Source organism: Stegostoma tigrinum, chromosome 9 (assembly GCF_030684315.1).
Source record: "Stegostoma tigrinum isolate sSteTig4 chromosome 9, sSteTig4.hap1, whole genome shotgun sequence".
Taxonomy (NCBI): domain Eukaryota; kingdom Metazoa; phylum Chordata; class Chondrichthyes; order Orectolobiformes; family Stegostomatidae; genus Stegostoma; species Stegostoma tigrinum.
Window position 1 is genome coordinate 13,881,476 of NC_081362.1, and position 19,977 is coordinate 13,901,452.

General features: G+C 39.2%; 1 protein-coding gene across 4 annotated transcripts in view; it reads left to right on the forward strand.

Annotated features, from left to right (window-relative positions):
- The window catches only part of ralgapa2 (Ral GTPase activating protein catalytic subunit alpha 2), a 522,648-nt gene that overhangs the window by 79,684 nt on the left and 422,987 nt on the right, over nt 1-19,977 (forward strand). For all 4 annotated transcript variants that reach the window (XM_048535653.2, XM_059648353.1, XM_059648352.1 and 1 more), the window contains exon 4: nt 14,720-14,777. In XM_048535653.2, coding sequence (XP_048391610.2) covers nt 14,720-14,777 — 58 coding nt within the window. The remainder of the gene's footprint in view (nt 1-14,719; nt 14,778-19,977) is intronic.

Sequence of the window (19,977 nt, forward strand, 5' to 3'; positions counted from 1 at the left end):
AAATGAATAACAGCAATTCATTAAGATAGCTCACTGCCGTGTTCTCGGACAATTACAGATCAGCAATGTTGCCCAGTCAACATCCCATGGATGAATATAAAACTATAGAAACGTATGTTTTGAAATTTGCTTTGGGCAAAGATGAAGCAGAAAATTGAGATACTCCGAAGTGAGTTTAATTTCCATTGGATGACGCTTTGAGCATCAACTTGAAATGTTGGGAAATAAATAGAGAGGAGTGGTGGGACTAGGGAACGTAGGTGGGATGGTGAGAAGTGAGTGTTGGGGATTGGTCAGTGGGTTGGGAGGGTTGGAGAGGTGGGAGAGAAGGTGGACAAGTTGTATCAGGTCAAGGAGGCAGGGATGAGAGGGAGGCTTGGACTTGGGATGTGGTTAGGGTTGGAGAGATTTTAAAACCGGTGAATTCCATGTTTAGGCCATTGGGCTGTAGACTTCTGAGGTGGAATATGAACTGTTGCTCCTCCAGTTTATGGGTGGTGTCGTTGTGACACTGGAGGAGGCCCAGTATGGATGTATCACCCAGGGAATGTGAGGGGAAATTAAAATAGTTGGCAACTGGAAGGTATTGTCATTTGTCGCATAGAGTGCAGATGCGCTACAAAACGGCCTCCGAGTCTATGCTCGGTCTGTCCGTTGCGAAGGAGGCCACATTGGGAACAGTGGATACAGTAGACCAAATTGATGGATGTGCAGGTGAACCCTTTTCTGATATGGAACGTTTGTTTTGTACCTTGAAAGGAGGTGAGGAGGGGGCTGGTGTAGGAGCAGGTGTAGGACTTATTGTGGTTGCAGGGAAAGGTGCTGGGGGTGGTGGAGTTAGTGGGGAGTGAGAAGCAAATGAGGGAATTGCGGAGAGCGCAGTCCCTATGAAAGGCAGGGAAGGAACTATCTCTTTGGTTGTGGGGTTGGATTGTAGGTGGCGGAAGTGGCGGCGAATAAGTTGGATGTGTAGGTTGGTGGGGTGATGTGAAGACAAAGGGATTTTTTTGAATCCCGATTTCGTATTCGATTAGGGATAGGCAGTAAATGTTCCCCCAGCCAGCCAGGCTCCTATCCCGTGAATGAATTGAAAATAATAATCACGTTCTATCCTGTGTTTTCAGGCCCTTGGCAATTGTTTTTGATCTTTTAACAAAACATCATCTCAGCCGAAACTACTGCTTATTTATGTTATATCATGTCAGTATGCTTTGCTTGGGATTTTAATGGAATGTGTTTCAAATTTCGGATTACATTGCTAACCATTGCTTGTCATTTCTCTAAAAATGAAATTTGTTCTAACAAATTATTTTGAGTTCACGAAAGAATCCTGGTGAAAGTCCCTTTTATCCTGAAGAGCCTTAGAAAAAGGACTCAACTAATTATTTTGGTAACTGAATTAATAAATTCATATTAATAATGTGATTGGTGGAGGAGTAGTGTTGATTATCAGTACAATCCTGTTATAACTGCAACACTCAATGTATTGGATTAAGGGACCAAATGTATGGCAACTAAGCTTACTTCTAACACATCGTTAGGTAGGAAAGCAATTTATAAGTACAACATAGAGTCAAAAGGAGAAAGGTTGAGCGGGCAGGAAGATCAGAAGACAGGAGATGGTGGGGGGAACTTGTAGCAGCGATAATGGGAACTGCAGATTTTGGAAAATCCGAGATAACAAGGTGTGGAGCTGGATGAACACAGCAGGCCAAGCAGCATCTTAGGAGTTTTGAGAAGATTTGTAGCTCAGGTTGAGGTTCTGGATGTGAGTTTGCTTGCTGAGCTGGAAGGTTAGTTTTCAGACATTTTGTCACCATTCTAGGTAACATCATCAGTGAGCCTCCGAAGTGCTGGTGTTATGTCCCGCTTTCTATTTATCTGGTTAGGTTTCCTTGGGTTGGTGATGTCATTTCCTGTTCTTTTTCTTAGGGGATGGTAGATTGACTTGGAGCCAATGTGTTTGTTGATGGAATTCCGGTTGGAATGCCATGCTTCTAGGAATTCTCGTGCATGTCTCTGTTTGGCTTGTCCTAGGATGGAGGTGTTGTCCCAATCAAAGTGGTGTCCTTCCTTATCTGTACGTAAGGATACGAGTGATAGTGGGTCATGTCGTTTTGTGGCTAGTTCATGTTCATGTATCCTGGTGGCTAGCTTCCTGCCAGTTTGTCCAATGTAGTGTTTGTCACAGTTCTTGCAAGGCATTTTGTAGATAACGTTCGTTTTATTTGTTGTCTGTATAGGGTCTTTCAAGTTCATTAGCTGCTGTTTTAGCGTGTTGGTGGGTTTGTGGGCTACCCTGATGCCAAGAGGTCTGAGTAGTCTGGCAGTCATTTCGGAAATGTCTTTGATGTAGGGGAGAGTGGTTATGGTTTCTGCGCCCGTTTTGTCTGTTTGTCATAAACCCAAACAAACAGACAAAACGGGCTCAGAAACCATAACCACTCTCCCCTACATCAAAGACATTTCCGAAATGACTGCCAGACTACTCGGACCCCTTGGCATCAGGGTAGCCCACAAACCCACCAACACGCTAAAACAGCAGCTAATGAACTTGAAAGACCCTATACAGACAACAAATAAAACGAACGTTATCTACAAAATACCTCGCAAGAACTGTGACAAACACTACATTGGACAAACTGGCAGGAAGCTAGCCACCAGGATACATGAACATCAACTAGCCACAAAACGACATGACCCACTATCACTCGTATCCTTACGTACAGATAAGGAAGGACACCACTTTGATTGGGACAACACCTCCATCCTAGGACAAGCCAAACAGAGACACGCATGAGAATTCCTAGAAGCATGACTTTCCAACCGGAATTCCATCAACAAACACATTGACTTGGAGCCAATCTACCATCCCCTGAGAAAAAGAACAGGAAATGACATCACCAACCCAAGGAAACCTAACCAGATAAATAGAAAGCGGGACATAACATCAGCGCTTCATCGGAGGCTCACTGATGATGTTACCTAGAATGGTGACGAAACATCTGAAAACTAACCTTCCAGCTCAGCGAGCAAACTCACATCCAGAGCATCTTAGGAGCTCATCACTAGAGCGGAGGTACTGAGTACATTGTTGGAGCTGAGGATAAAAAGAGTCTAGGCTCTTTTTAAAGATGGCTAGGGAGATAATTCATCTTTTTGTTTCAATTTTTTGAAACTCCCTTCGTTCAGGGTGGGGGAGGGTCTCCAATGCATCAGAAGGTGGCAAGTATAACTCTTTTATATTTTAAAAAAGAAGGGAGACAAAGGAAATTAACAGTTCAGTCAGTTTAACATTTGTGATATGGAAAATGTCAAACGATTATGATTGAAATTGTGACAGAGCACTTGGATCAGTACAGGGTTATTCTTGGGGAGTTAACATTGTTTTGTGATAGGGGAATCATGCTTAACCTATCGGTTTGGAGTTATTTGAGGAAGTGACGTGCTGTGGATGAAAAAGAACTGATGGATCTCCAGAAAGTGTTTTGACAAGTTTCCACATCAAAGTTATTACGTAGAATAAAACCTTTGTAGAGCGTGGCATTTTGATATGGATAGAAGAATGGTTGGCTAATAGGAAGCAGAGAATGTACGTAGATGCATATTTTTCAGGGATTGTGCCACAGGGATTGATATGGAGACCTCAACTGTTTACTACTAGTATTAATCACTTGGATGAAAGAACTGAATTTATTAAATTTACAGATGAATTTTGTTAAATTTAAATTGTGAAGACACGTATGGAGGCTTTGTAAGGATGTAAAAAATGACAGAATCCCTACAGTGTGGAAGCAGGCCACTCAGCTCATTGAGTCCACACTGGCCTTCCAAGAGCATCCCTGTATCCCTACATTACCTGTGGCTAATCTACCTAGCCTGCACATCCATGGCCCCTGGCCAATATGGACAATTTAGCATGGCCAGCCCACCTAACTTGCAAATCTTTGGGCTGTGGTAGGAAATTGGAGTACCCAGAGAAAAATCAATGCAGACATGGGGAGAATGTACAAACTCCACACAGACATTGGTCTGAAGGTGAAATCGAGCTTGGGTTTGTGGCACTGTAAGGCAGCAGTGCTGACCACTGAGCCACCGTGCTGCCCTGTGAATGTTTAAAGATGTATCAACTCAAGTAAAGATGGGAAAATGTGAAATTTTCCATTTTTTTCGGAAAGGTTTTTAAAAAAAACTAAATAGTGAAAGATTGCTGAGTGATCTGGGTGAATGAATCACAAGTTTGGAATGCTGTAAAGCAAGCAATTGGGGGAGCAGTTTCTTGAAGCTTTACCACATTGCTGCCTGGAATAGGCAGGTTGTATTATGAAGGAAGGTTGTATAGGCTAGGCTCATGTTTATTGAAGTTTAAAAGGGCACGAGGTGACGACATAAACTTGAGAGATCCTTAGAGGCCTTGACATATTTCCTGTGAAGAGGATATTTCCTGTTAAGAGGAATCAAGATCTAGGATCATTGTTTACAAATTAGAGGTCACTGATTTGGGGTAGAAATGAAATGGGACTTTTTCTTTGTTAGGGTTGTGAGTCTTTGGATGACTCTTTAAGAAAAGCCAGTGGAAGCAGAATCCCTGAATATGTTTTAGGCAGAGAGAGGTTCTTAAGCAAAGAGATGAAAAGTTTTCAGGTGGAAACATTAATTTCACATCACAATCAGACCAGCCACGATCTTAGTGAGCAGAGGAGCAATGGCCACCTGGCTGAATCCTGATCCGTGTTCATATCTCCACTTTCAGCTGGCATGACTGTAATCTATTACCTCTTCAGCAAATTTCAGTGCTATTTTCTGCACTTAATGTTGCTCCCCAAAACTTTTATCAAGCTTGCTAACTGAGTTCACTGCTGCTAAGCATGTGTTCCTTAAACTGATTTCTTCAACAGATTTGTACAATTTAATCCTTTGACACCTCCACAACCGGTGCTTCTGGAACTTTCTTCTAAGCAACTGAAAACTCAAATCCACTTTAGAACTATGATCGGCCTTTTATTGTGATCCTGAAGGGACTTGACAGGGTAAATTTTACATTAATGGTTCCTGTAATGGAGGAGACCAGAACAAGGGAACAGAGTTTAAAGTAAGGGTCTCCCATTTTCTTCTGAGTGTTGTGACTTCTTGGACATTTGTTTATCTGTGTGGTGGAAGCAGCAAAATTGATTATTTTTAAGATAGAGGGAGGTAGATTCTTGACTTAAAAAAAGGTTGAGAGTTGTCAGGGGAAGTTGAGAAGTTGCAGTTGAGCTAAACTATTATCTTACACGGCAGAGCAGGATTGCTTGTTGGCATCGTCAACTGCCATATAGTATCATCTTATGTCTGTAACTAGCAGTCACAATTTCAAGATTGTCAGCAAGAGTGCTAGGAGTGGGATGAGAAGGAACTTCTTTACTCAGTTGTTTGGATTTGGTATTTGCCTTCTGGGACAGTGGAGGCAGTTTTCATAGGTGATTTCAAAAGAATTTTGGATATATACTTGAAAATGAAATTGAAGGCCACAGAGATAGTGCTGGAGAATGGTTCCAGCAGGGAGCCAGTACAGACATTATGGGTTGAATGGCTTCTTTCTGCACTGTAAAATTCTATGATTTTAAAATTCTGCATATGGCTTTATGTGGCTTCTTTTGAACACAGCAGGTATTTTAAAGCTTTCTGTATCATTCATCAATCTACCTAATGTAATTCCAAATTGTTAATTAAACAAAAGTGATGTTTCTTGAACAAATTTAAACTCTGATCATTTAAGTGAGATTAAACCAGGATTTTGAAAAGTCACATGGAACTAGCAATTTATCATGTTACTATTTAAGATTGGCAGAAGAAAACATGGTTGTTTGCTCTTACTATGTGAGTGTTGATCTTTTTCGGCAACTTGGCTTTCAAAAATGTTATTTGGTAATGACTGCTACTTTAATTATTATCATTAAGTGCCATTAATATTTTACTGGTAATAGAGCACAGGTTTTGAAAGGTCATCCCAATTTACTAGTTCTTTAATCTAAAGAAATATATAGTCCCCTGTTGTTATGGTCAGTTTCATTTGCTGCTCATTCACACACTCATCCAAATTTCAGTCACTCATCAAGCTCCCAATCGGGTCCATTGCTTTTGTTTCCTTGTTTATCCCTTGCCAATAATGTCAATTCTTTTCCCTTTGTTATATTCTCATTGCAAAGAATAAAGTATTTTATTGTGTCTTGTCTATTTTCAGAGTTTTGTCTCCTTAATAGATTCACTTTCACAACTTGCAGAAATGAATTTTTTTCCCCCTTTTTATTCTGTCTTATCCTTCTCATTTCAGTTCTGTGTCTCTGCCATGCATGCATGTGCTGGCTAATCATCTCTTTTTCTGCCTCACATACCCACCTTTTAAGTAGTTTTTCTGACCAAGCCCCACTTGTCTAAGTTACAGTATTATTGAAATCAATATAAATGAGGATTCCAAGTCAGTCTCTATCCATAGGCGTATCAGAGCTGGGTGTCTATTATTATTTCTGTATTTTTTCCTGATAATCTGACCCTCCTCCATCCACCTCCTTCATTGGATGTGGGGTTGCTGGCAAAGGCCAAAATTTCTTGCCTATCCCTGAATCACCTGTGAAGGTGGTGGTGAGCTACTGCCTTGAACTGCTGTCCATTTGGTGTGTAGGTATATGCATGTGCCATTAGGGAGGGATTTTCAGGATTTTTGTTACTCAGGGACCGTGAAAGAGCAGTGATGTAGTCAGAGATAATGGGAACTGCAGATGCTGGAGAATTCAAGATAACAAAGTGTGGAGCTGGATGAACACAGCAGGCCAAGCAGCATCTGAGGAGCACAAAAGCTGACGTTTCGGGCCTAGACCCAAACGTCAGCTTTTGTGCTCCTAAGATGCTGCTTGGCCTGCTGTGTTCATCCAGCTCCACACTTTGTTATCTTGAACAGTGATGTAGTTCTGGCTCTCATTTATATAAGGCTTGGAGGGGAACTTGCAGATGGTGTTTCAATGTGTCCGCTGTACTCTTTTTGTAAGTGATTTGTGAGTATGAGTTTGTCAGGTGCTGGTGGAGGAACATTGGTGAGTTGTGACAGTCCATTTTGTTTGGCTGTCATTCTCTGATGGTGAATGGAGTGGATAGTTTTCTTTGTCAGATGGTGTTGAGCTTCACGTGTTACTGAAGCCACAGGCACCCGCACAATTGGAGAGGAATCTAACGTACTCTTCCCTTGTGTCTTGTAAAGTGAAAGCAGACGTATGGGAGCTGGCAAGTGAGTATTCCCATTAAACATCAACAGGAGATAGTGAGACTTACTGGCTGTGTACGTTGTCTGCCACTTGTTTGGCATGAATGTCACTTGGCTTTTATTAGCCCAAGTCTGAATGTTCTCCAAGTCTTAATAAATGTGGACACGGACTGCTATAGTATCTGAAGAGTTGTGAATGGTGCGAATAAATATTGCCAATTCATTAGTGAGCATCCCATTTCTGGCTTTGATGGAACAGACGTCATTGATTAAAAGCAGGAGAGGGTTGTGAATGGTCTCTCTTTGAATAAGGCTGTGATAAGATCAGGAGTCAAATGGCCCTGGTGGTTTTGATGTTTGCTGCTGAAAAAGAATAATTGTGAATGGGCTTTGGTATTAGTTTGAGGAATTGGAAGGGCAATGGAAACATGAATAGCTGGACCATCCCACAGGAAATCTTACTTGAGTTTGAAATACTAGGACAGATTTGTTGTTCGTAAAATGAATAAAATAAAACAGAATGAATAAAAGGTGGTGACCTGTGCCCATTGAATCTATGCTGATTCTCTTGACAAGAAATCCAGTTACTCCCACTTTCGCGTTGTTTCCTGGCATCTTTATAACCTTTTCTCTTCATTAAATTATCTTGTTCTCTTTTGAAAGACACTGATTAATCTGTCTCCACCACCTGCCACGCTGTGCATTACCAAATGCAGTCTGTGTAGGATAAATTTTTTTCTCCCCTTGTGTTAGCCGATTTTTCTTTTCTCTCTAGCCGCAACCCTTTCTCAATCATTATTCTTTTTAATTCTTGATGTTTCAGCCAATGGAAACAACTTATCCGTTCTCTGTAATGCTAATGATTTTAAACACCTTTTATGTAATCCAACGTTAGACTGGTGAGATTGGTGTGGTTGACCTTTGAGCAGAGAAGGCTATCTTTCATCCTTGGAAGCATTGTCGAAAATTCTTCCTTTTTTTTCCAAGCCTTCGTATCCTTTCTTGATGTGGTGCTTGTAATTGGGCACAATACTCTTGCTGGCTCTGATCCTTTGAACTCATACTTAATGTAAATTTGGTGTAATTTCCCAGCTTTTGTAGTCCATGGCTGTATTTATAAAGCCCAGTATTGAATAAGCGGCTTTAATTATTTTGTTAACCTGTCCTGCCACTTCCAAAAGTTTGTGCACAATTATCTTTAGGGGTTTCTCTCTCAACTTCCAACCCCCGCCCTTTTAAAATTGCATGAGTTATCATACATTGTTTCTTCTGTTAGATTTTTATCACCTCAATTTCTTGTGATTTGGCCATCCATTTCACCAGCTGATGTCTTGAAATCGCTGTGTTGAAGTATTCCTGAAAAAGACGTTTCAAGCTTGCCACCTTGCACTGATCAGGACAATTTTCCAGAAGAACCAAAGTTAATGACAAACAAAATTTAGAAAAGATCATGGCTTTTTTAATTTTGGTTTTTGTTTCAAAAAAAGTGGACTGAAAGAGAACTTTTTAAAACCAGTAATTTGTGAAGATTGTTGTATGTTTTAGAAAAATGAAAAACTTGGCAATCATGGCAAGCATTGTTTATACAGCTGTTTGGACAACCAGTATTTGAAGTTAGACTGCAGAAAAACTGGACCTGAGGCTATGTACAAACAATGGATAGGAACCAGTAGTGAATTTGTCCATGGACTAGTGACCAGTTATCAATGACAAAGGTCTTTCGCTTACCAACAATCTTATGATTTGTTCTCTGGTAACTGAACAGCTTAGTTCGAAGAACAAGATGCACAGAGAAGTCATCAGATCTCCTCCAGATTAGGAGCTGCCTCTTTGTTCTCTGCAAAAGCTCCCAAAAAAAACACAATACAATTTTAACCCTGAAGAAAACCAATTTAACTTCGGCCGTTGCTATAAACAGTGACATTTAATTGATTGATTAGAGACCTTTTTTATGAATCACCCTCATTGCCTCTTGCAAATCAGAAGAAACATTTGGGAAAGAGAAGTAGAAAAGAAATCTTTTGATCAGTAAGAACCACTTAATGGACTTTGTGAGCAAAGACTGCTGAGCTCCTTTTCCAGTTTTCTCCCCTTTCTTGTATTATTTTGCCAGGTTTACATGTGCACATAAGGGGCAGTTTACAAAGGGATTACAAGTTTTATTATTATATGTTGACAGTTTTCGCACTTTACCCTGTGTAAGTAGAGTCTAGTTACTTGGAGTATATAGTATTCCTTAAGTGCAGAAACCTGATCCATTCTTTGTCAACCTGCATTTAAAAGACAGCTAAATTGGGAATTTCATGTACTTGGTAAAATGTTCAACTTCATGACAACTCTGGGAATTGTGGGGCTTTTTCCCCGCTCTCAACACCAGAGAGTCTTGATGTTGAAATGTATTTTATGTTCTATAAATCAGTACTGCTGGAAAAATAAAGACCCGTTCTTTACTACCAAATTATTGTGCATTGCTGTCACCTCCACTTTTTACGGCATATCCAAGCATTGTGTGATCAATAAATTTCAGAATTCTGCCTGGTTTCTTCAAGTCCAAATGGTTAATGTTTTTGAATTTTTGAAATTGTTTTCCTCTGAGGGCTGTAGAAGCTCAGTCGTTGAGTCTCAGACTCAGCAGACCGATAGATTTCCAGAAAGTACAAAGACAAAGGGATATGCTGATAATACAGGGAAGTGGTGTTGCAGTAGATGTTCACCTGTGGTCTAATTGAAAGGTATTGTGGGCTTAAAGAACTGAATGAATGACTTTTTCTTATGCCCCTGTGCCTGTCAAAAACAGCAGTGACCCTAGTATTGACCCTTGTGGAATTTACTCTATGGTCTGTGGCAGTCCATAGAGCGGCCATTCATTACAATTCCAAAGAGGCAGCATGTTGCACTCAATGATAGCGGCTGCGTAGAACAAAAGTTGCCAGACCTGCTGATTTCTCCAGCATTTCAGACTCCACCATTCTCAGCACCTGGCTTTCATTAACCACGAATATCAGTTATATATCCCTTAGCTATTATTGTCCCAACATTCCTACTGCTTTCTTTACATTCAGTATTGATAACAAAAGTTAAAATGTGAGATCTGTGCTTTTCAGCATCTTTGGGAATTTTACGTGTTAATTATGTTACCCTTGTATCTTCTCCCCCTGCCCACCACCACCACCAAGTTTTTGAAGGATTTAATGGGAGAATTCTTACTCCTTTCCAAATAACGGAATGACTGTTGAAAGACGAAAGGTTGAAAATTAATGATTAACAGTTGACTTGAAGAAGGGCTCAGTGATAATTTCATATTCATATTAAAGGTGTTGTTTTCTGGATCACAATCACCTTCATGAAGGAACTGTTTTAAAGATTCAGTAATCCACAGTTGTTTAATACTCATTATTTTCCTTTGAGGAAATGTGACTGAAAGCTTCATGGAGTTGATTACTGTATGCAAGTCAAAAGGGATTGTTCTCCTTTGAACCCTCCCCCGCCATCTGTCCTCCCCTCCATTTCTGTTTGCAATTATCTCATCCATAGTTTTTTCCCTAAAAACTATGCCTTGACTTTCTGCTTTACCCATTCTTCCTATTTTTTCAGTCTGCTGAAAATAATGTTTTGAGATAGCTTTCTTATTGCAAGCAATTGCTTGTTACTGTTTGTAATTAGATAGTGATACAGGATCTGAATTTGGACAGTTTTCACAATAAGTTATTCAGCTTTTATTCCACTTAAATGCATTTTTTTTTGTCTTCTAAAATGATAATAGAATCACGTTATATTGACATCCAACGGAAGTTGCACCAGTGCAGTTTATTTCTGCACAATTTCAAAATTTGAAAACACAAGAATTGGTAATTATTTAGTGTGTGAATTTCCATATGGACAGGTCTGACCATCAAAGTGCAATTGAAAAATGGTTTGATTCCAATGATTCTTGTTTAACTCGCTTAAATTCTGTTCTGTTCATAACTAGTTCTCTCTGATAATTACCTGTAGAATCTGTTTTACCTGGGATAAATAGTAATTCGTATGAAGTACAGGAACCTTTGTCTGTGCTTTCTGTCGACCTAGGTCTAAAAGTTGGGGAATTTTTACACTTTTTTTTATTAATTGTCCAACATTTTTGAGTACTTGGGATAGGAGGACTTATTTTCTTGTGTGCTATCCCATACAGGTGTAACAAAAGACTGTCTTAGTGCTTCTCTGCACTTTGTTCTTGTAGCCCAGCTTGTATTTGACATACAGGCATTCTCTTTCCCCGCCCACCTCGTAGCCCCTCTTCCCACCCCCCCTTCTCTTCACACGTTTTTTTTCTTCTCCCCCCCCCCCCCCCCCCCCCCGCCTCCCCCCCCGCTCCTTCTTCCTTCCCCGCCGTCTCTTCTTCCTCCCCCCCCCCCCCCAATCCTCCGGCCCCGGCCCCCGTCCTCTCCGCCCCCCCATCCCGTCCTCCCTCTTCCCGTCCTCCCCGCCCTCCGTCCTCTCCTCCCCCCCCTCCTCTCTGCGCCCCCCTCCTCCCCGCTCGTCTACTTCCCCTGTTCCCCTGATGCTCCATCCCAAGCTCTTTCGCTTCCCCCCCACTTCTTTTCTCACATTGTTTTCTGCCTCCTCCCATTCTAATGTACAGTTAATGTGGTAATGTTTCTGCTGCTGATTTCAATATTGTGGTGCTACCTGTTGGCCTCTAAAGTGGATGTGTGTATGTAATTTTTAAAATTTTATAATCATTTTAACAGTTGCGTTCAGAGAAATGTTGCGTCTTAAAACCCAGGTCGTTGCATAAGATGTCTTTTTAAGTTGTTCAGCACTGGGTTTGAGTACCTGTGCAAGTATTTCAAGGGTATGAACTCCTAATGGAGAAGAGTATTTGTGCAGTATTTTTGTTTTTTTTTCCCCTTGTGTTGGTTTTTTTTAGTTGAAAGGTATACTAAATATTTCCTGGAAGAGATTTGCTTCATCTGTAATAATGTAAGGAATTTTTATTAACTTGACATTTATGAATGCATTACATACAACTAGTAAAGCTCAGTTGCAACTTTTAAAAAATGCGCTGCACCCTGCTTTTTCACAGCTTTTCACCTTGCATATGGTGCTGTAATTTGTTTCTGTAACAAAGTTAGTTTTTCAATTGGGATTCTTGCTGGGCCAAACTCTCCTAGGTATTTAATCTTGCAGATTAGACCCCCCTAATCCTGCACACTGGACGATATTTAAAAATTAGCAACAGTGCCCTCTTGAATGCCTTAATTGAACCGGTCTCCACCTTTTTTTTAAGGAAGTATGTTCCAGGCTCACTGTGTGGAAAAGTTCATTCCTCTCTCTCACTGTGTTCTCTTTTACAAAAGGGAAGCTTCTGCCTATTTACGTTGTCCAGGCTCCTCACGATTTTGAAAACTTCTATTAAATTTCCTCTTAGCCCTTTTGCCAAGGAAAACAGTCCCCATTTTGCAGTATGTCTGAAGTGTATCATTCCTGGAACTATTCTTGGAAACCTCTTCTGCACTTTGTCTGATGCATTCATATCCTTCTATTGTATGGAACTCAGACCTGTGTATAATACTTAAGACATGGTCTAAACAACATCCTAGTTGAGCTTATCATTGGTTTTCTACTCCTGCACTCACTGCTCCTATTAATGAAGCCCAGAATACGAAATCCTATCTTAACAGTTATCTCCATTTGTCCTGCCACCTTTTAAAGGCCTGTGTACATATATACCAAGGTTTCTATGCTTGTACACACCCTTATAATCGTACCCTTTATTTTATGCTACCACTTCGTGTTCTTTGTATCAAAGTGCATCCCTTACTTTTCTACATTGAACTTCATCTGCAGCTTGTCAGCCCATGTAAATGTCCCTTTTGAAGGTTTCCACGATAACCACCTCTGCTTACAGTTCTCCCAAGTCTTTTGTTAACAGCTAACTTGAAAATTGTCTAAAATTGCAGAACATGGGCCATAAGTTAAAAGGCTGAAAGAGCCAGTGCAGATATGATGGGCCAGTGGCCTCCTGCGCCGTTACAACTTCTGACTCGAACTGTGTTAATTCAGTGGTATTTGTCTTGTTTCCAAGTAAATTGGTTATTGATTTAAGTCCAACTCCAAACAGTCTAAGCAGAAAAAAGGGAATTAAACTTAGCCGTGGAATCCTTTGGCATAAATGTCAATGGTGATCCTAGCTAAGCCTATGTCTCTGTACATCCAGATCACAATCACTTGTATTATCAGGAAAAATGAAGTTCCCGATACTGAACTCTAGGAGCTCCTAGATAAACTTTTCAGCCCAAGCAATACCTATTAACTTTTTTGTTTCCTATTGCTCAGCCAGTTTAGTATCCATGGTGCTACTGTCCCTTGTATTCCATGATTTTTAATGTTCCTTTCAAGCCCAATACGTGGCACTGTATCAAATACTTTTTGGAAGTTTGTATATCCACAGCCTTGGACTCATCAACCCTCTGTTACCCCATCAAAAAAAAAACTACAGGAAGTTAAATGGACATGATTTTATCTTAGCAAATCCATGCTGAATTCTTCTGAATCAACCCACATACTTGCTGCGACTTTTATTTCTATCCTGAATAATTGTTTCCAGAAATGTTCTCTACCACGTAAGTTAAACTGACAGTCTGAACAGTTGCAGTCAATCTCTTATGACCTCTTTTGAACAAGGACAAAAGGTTTGCAATTCTTCATCTCTCAGGCACCAGTCATGGTAAACGCTTTCCTTTTTAATATTGCTGTTTAACTGAAATAATGAAAAAAAAACTTGGTTTACTGTCAGGCAATACGAATTCTATAATTTGCAAGGAGAACTTATCCGTAATGAGATTTCTGAAATGAGCACACAAATACTAGTTGAAGCTAGAGGTCAAAATATTTAGTTATGTTTTAAGTGGGATTGTATAAAACACCTTTTTAAAAAGAATAGAATTTCAAAATCAAAACGTGATTCTTGAATATCACTTGAAATGTGATACAAGAATGTTGGATTTGTTGTGGAGTATTCGTTTCAAATATGCACCAGGTACTTCCTGATGTATCTCGTGACACTCCTGAAATTTTCAAACCTGTAATGTTTTGATTTTAGCAGTCACTATTTTTACTACTGATCTGGGAATGGGGGTGGGTGGGTGGGGAAGTTAGAGCTTAATAGAAAAACATACTTGGTAAGAATTGCAAGGGGATTGTGAGGAAGAACTTTTTAAGGCACTGAGTGTTAAAAGATTTGCAGCTCATGCCAACTAGGGTGGTGTAAGCAAGCCTTTCAAAAGGAAATTGGATGGCTACTTGAAGGGAATAAACATGCAGGGCTATGTAAATAGAACAAGGGAAGGAGATTAGCTGTGCTGTTCCATAGAACGAACGTAGATAACACCGGGCCCAAATAGCCCCTTGCAGATGACTTCATGGCTGTATCCAAAGCTTCGAATTTCACACTCCACTAAAACATGATCTTAATTTGTGCTTTAAATTTATCTTGAACAGAAAATACTTCAACTTCTTCCAGAGAAAATCAACAACAGATGGCAATTTCACAGCATTGGTAAGAAAAAGTGGTATATTTTGGCATATTTTCAAATCGTGGAACAATTTGTAAACTCTGCATGATTATGATAAAGTGTGATCATTACTTGAATTCATTTTTCTCCCAAAAATTTATTTAATTTTTATCTTTTAAAGGAACAACTTAATTTTTTATAAATGGAAATGCCTTTATGTCTATGTATGCATTTGAAATGTCTGTAGTTGATTTCTGTTAATGTTTTTTTAAAATTTCCTATGTAGAATACTAACATTCGTTTGGTAAAATTTGTAGAAAGCATTGGTGCAGTTAATTTATTTTAGTCCCTCTGTGTTTGGCCCTAATCTTTTAACTTTTCATAGTCCTATTATTTTTGGTTTCCTTCTTGGTTACATCCTTCCTTTCAATTTCATAACCTCTACAATGCATACCAAAGTTGTTTTATTTCCCATTTCCTTTTTGTAAGCCCTATCACATATCACATGCCTTTGTGACATTAAAAACATTACAATGTCTTGTAAAAGGCAGTTTTAGGAGTTTGCAGAGAAATTTAAAATATAATTTATTTTCATGAGGCAAGCATTTACTGTGGCCACCTTGACACTTATTTTCCCTCGCATTTGACATTATCTTTGTTGGTTTGAATCTCTCCTGTTGTTTTTCCAGCTTTTTCATTCATTGTTGCTTTCATCAGATGAATGGTGGATTAATAATGGATGTGATAAAATGAATAATACTTGGAAGTAAGGGGTAGGGCCAAGGGCCAGAAGTTATGTTTTACTTTAGGAAGACCTCTGTTAGAGGAACCTTTATATCAACTTTACAGGGGAGTTAATTTAAATGTATTTGAAATTTAAAATTTGGTAGCATGCCACAAGGAGTTTCACCAGAAGCTTGATTGGACAAAAATTGGTTTCCTTCTACTTGCCAGATAGCTTCCACTAATCTCTTTCTGCTCTCTCTTGTTTGCTTGTGCTTCCTTGGTCAATCCCAGGAATTTTGCTTAAAGGGAAAGGGTTTAGCAGAGGAAAGTGTCAAGCAGAGGAGGGGCTGTGGAAGGGCAGTGGGCAGAAGCAAGTATAAAGATTTAGTGGATTTTTGGGCCATTTAGCTTCAAGACAACCAAAAAGCCTTAAAGTATAAAAATTACAGTTCAAGAATGTAACCCGCCATTAAGCAATAGACTGGAAGTAAGTAGTGACAGCTAACAATTGGATTTTTGGGCCATGTGGATTCAAGGCAACCAATTGGTCATTACTGTAAAAAAAATTGCAGTCAGCAACATACTACACCCTTAGTACAAAGTATCTTATGAGAAATTGGTTTTTATTTTGGCACATTTTTATGTAGCTTGTCTTTTTTTTGAGCGCAAGTGATAAACAAGGGATAGCAAGGGATTAATTGAGAGGGAATGTAACTAATTAACAAAGTTTTTCATGATTATTTGCTGCTGGTTTATTTTAAATGAACTGCCACAACCAAAATCAGTTTAAAAGCAAAAGTGCAATGTATGAGAAAAAGTAGAGGAGATAAATTCAACTTGATCCCAAACTTGGTTAGATTATGCTTGGCATTTTATGTACATCAAATGTACTTATAATCATTGTGTTTTATTTATTTGAAGAAATAAATTGCAATGAATCTGTGACTGTTTTATATTGTTTTAAAATCATGGCCTGAATTATCTTTTAAAAAATTTCACCAAAGACTTGGTCAAGAGGATTGCGAAAGGATGAGAGGCGGGCAGTTTAGGGAGGGAAATATGGAGATTTGATAAGAGACAGCTGATGACTCAGCTGCACGTTGTGAGATGCAAAGAATGGAGGTGTACGAGAGATCAGATTTGCAAGAACGTGTTGGTGTCACAATATCGTGATGCAATTTATATGCATTTACAATGTGTGATTAACCCAAGACATAAAAGTGTTAAGAAGGCAATGTTGGGAATTTGGATTTCAAATCTCTCCAAGGAACTATTACATTGCAACACCACAAAAGACAACTCATGTTGTAAAATAGCTGAAATTTGTAGAACCGTAATCTCTTAAGGTTAACAGAGGACAAATCTGATATAAAACCTTGTTGTTAAAACATTTTTGCAGCTCAAAAATATTTCCTTCCAATGTGTGACTATATGATTTGGGAAAAGAGGTATATCAATGGTGAATTTGTTCCACAGTTTTTGAGGTTGAAGTCAAGCACTCAAGTTCCAGAAGGGACATGACTTTTCTGTGGAGACCTGAGGAAGTATTAATTTGTTTCCAGTGCTACCTTGGTTAAGGCATTGAACTGCTCACTTGAATACAACAGATCCTGTGGCATGAGTTAAAGAAGAATGGATGGATATTGGCAACGTTTTGTTTTGATGAAAATCACAAAAACGCAAACTTTTAACTCCTTAATTGACTACTTGTGAGGCATTGTTACAGACAAATAGGCTCCTGTGCTTGTTGACTTAACAATTATGACTGCATTTCAGAAGGTTGTGCAGTGACTGGATGTTACCTCGTCACCCTTTCTTTCAAACCGACTGTATTTTTCTAATCAACCTGTTCAGAGATGTTAATGCACACCTCTGGAACAGGTGGAAATTGAACCTGATTCTCCTGGCCCAGGAGTAGCAATGTTACCACTGCGCCACAAGGGCCTCATCACCCTGTGTCCTAGATGTTATTCCAACCTCTGGAGCAGTAGGAACTCGAATATAAATAAAAAGTGCAGAGAAACTTCACAATTTTGAGGTATCTGCGGAGAGTGGCACAAAGTTGATTGAAAGTTGGATAGAAACAGCTGATACTGAAAGAATTTCTTCAGCAGAAATGAGAAATATGTACTCCAGGGACTTTGAGTTCAGTTTTTTCCTCCACATGTGTAGATGATTTGAACATGGATATTGGAGATAAGGTGTAAAAACAAAACGCAGATGATTATAGTTGGAACAGTATATGTAATACGAGAGAAGATGTATAAAAGTACAAATAGACATTACAGAGTTAGAGAATAAGTGGCAAATAAAATTTGATTTGGTGAACTATGAGATTGTCCATTTTGATAGAATAAAAAAGACAGTTTGTTCATTAAATGGGTACTCAGCAAAGAGGTTTGAGAATACTAGTGCATTAAAGGCAAAAAGTAGCAATACCTGATGATAAGGCCTTAAAGATCCCCAGCAAAATACTGGGGCTCACTTCTAGACAAATAAAATACAACATGGGCAGTTAATGATTAATTCAAAAGGGTCTTTGGCAATTCCTCCCTGGGTTAATGCCAACTTCTTTGAGTCACCTGTTCACATGCTTTAGATTTCTGTATAACTTGGTTACATCATGAGGTACTTGTTCAGCTGTTTTTTAAATATAAACTGTTTGTTTCTTGTTGCGGAGAAATGAATTAAAGGTAACTTGTTTCATGCTGCTTATTCCTTTTGTATTTAATCAAGGTTTCAGCCAGACTTGACACCAGGCATTTTGTATTTTTCTGCCTTGATAATTCTGTTGCTTGTTAAACCAAACAATTGATTTTTAGTCAGTAATGCTGATCGTTTTCTGTCAGTTTCATCAGGAAAAGAGAATACGTTGTCAAAATGCCACTGGTTCCTAACTTGTTTATATTAAAAACTATTCACAGCATCAAGTGGATATAGGATGTTTGTTATTTTTAATTGAAGATAGTCAGTGATATTCGATCTAGGCTTGATTCAGCCTGGAGCACTCAGGTTGTCAACACTCAGCACATCTGCCAGGCAGTACCCGAGCTGGTGTCAATGCAAATTAGTGAAATGGTCTCATGGTTGAGCTTTTCCTTGATTTTAGCGTGTTTAGTCATCAATTGGCACTGGAGACTTAATTTTGTTAACAGTAAATGAGCTAAATGATTAGTTAATGTATTTTAGTCAGGCTGGTTGAGAAATTTGACATTGTCTGGGACCCATAGTCATTCCTGCTGTTCTTTGAAGGTGCTGCAGACAATATTTAAGTTTAATTTCTCATTGCAAATGATTGTACCTTCGACAGTACAACTGTCCGTCACTCAGTTAGGTGCCAGCAGACATTGTTTCTTGAATGGGATCTTGAGTTCACAATTTTCTGACTTTACTTGGTTTGTTACAATTGCAATCAGATACAGTGATTAGCACAGCTGCTTCACAACTCTAGGAACCTGGGGTCAATTCCACCTTCAGGTGACTGTCCGTGTGGAGTTTTCACATTCTCCCTATGTCCATGAGAGCTTCCACTGGGTGCTCCGGATTTCCTCCCACAGTCCAAAATGTGTGCAGTCTTGGCGGATTGGCCATGCTAGATTACCTATGATGTCCAGGGATGTGCAGGCTAGGTGGGTTGGCCATGGGAAATACAAAGATAGGGAAGGAGGTTGGATCTGGGTGGAATGCTCTTTGGAGGGTTGGTGTAGACTTGATGGACCGAATGGCCTGCTTCCACACTGTGGGAATTGAGTCTTTCGTAGTTACTCATTTTTATCCTGGTTCCTCTACCTTCTAAATTCTTTTTAATTGGGCAAATCTTTTTAAGTTTCAAAAAGAAACATCTGGGGATCAGTTTCCCTTTAACAATTTTCTATTCTTACTTTTGAAAAATTCATTCATAGGATGTTGGTGTTGCTAGTTAGGCCAAATCTGGCATCACATTGAAGAAGGGTATACAGGTCATTCTACTATAATGCGTGTTTCGATAACTCAATTTGGTTTTAACATCATTGATGTGTAGTGGATGCTGTTTGGATAACACTAAATTTCTCCTGTACAGGTATAGTGATTCTTTTTCCCTCCCCCAATGTGATTTCCCTATAGCGTGATATTCTATAGCATGAGGTCACAAGAATACAAGTATTGTGTTATCAGAGAACTACCTGTATTGGCCTTGGAGAGAGTACTCGATGTTTACAGAATGATACCTGGACTTGGGTCACGTATGAGGAAAGATTATATAAATTAGGCCTATTTTTGACAGAACTTAAAAGATTAAGGGATGATCTGATTTAAACCTTCAAGCTATTAACAGGAAAAGGATGGGTAGGTGTCTGGGGTTTCTAGAATTAGGGGACATAGTCTAAAAAGTAACAGAACTACGAACAAACCAAACAATTCCTCCTCAATTAACTGCTCCCAAATAAAATGAAACTGTAATGATATGCTGTGCTTGTAAATGTAAGATCCAATTATATCAGCCAAATTAATTTAAAAACAATCTCAAGTCTCTCAAAA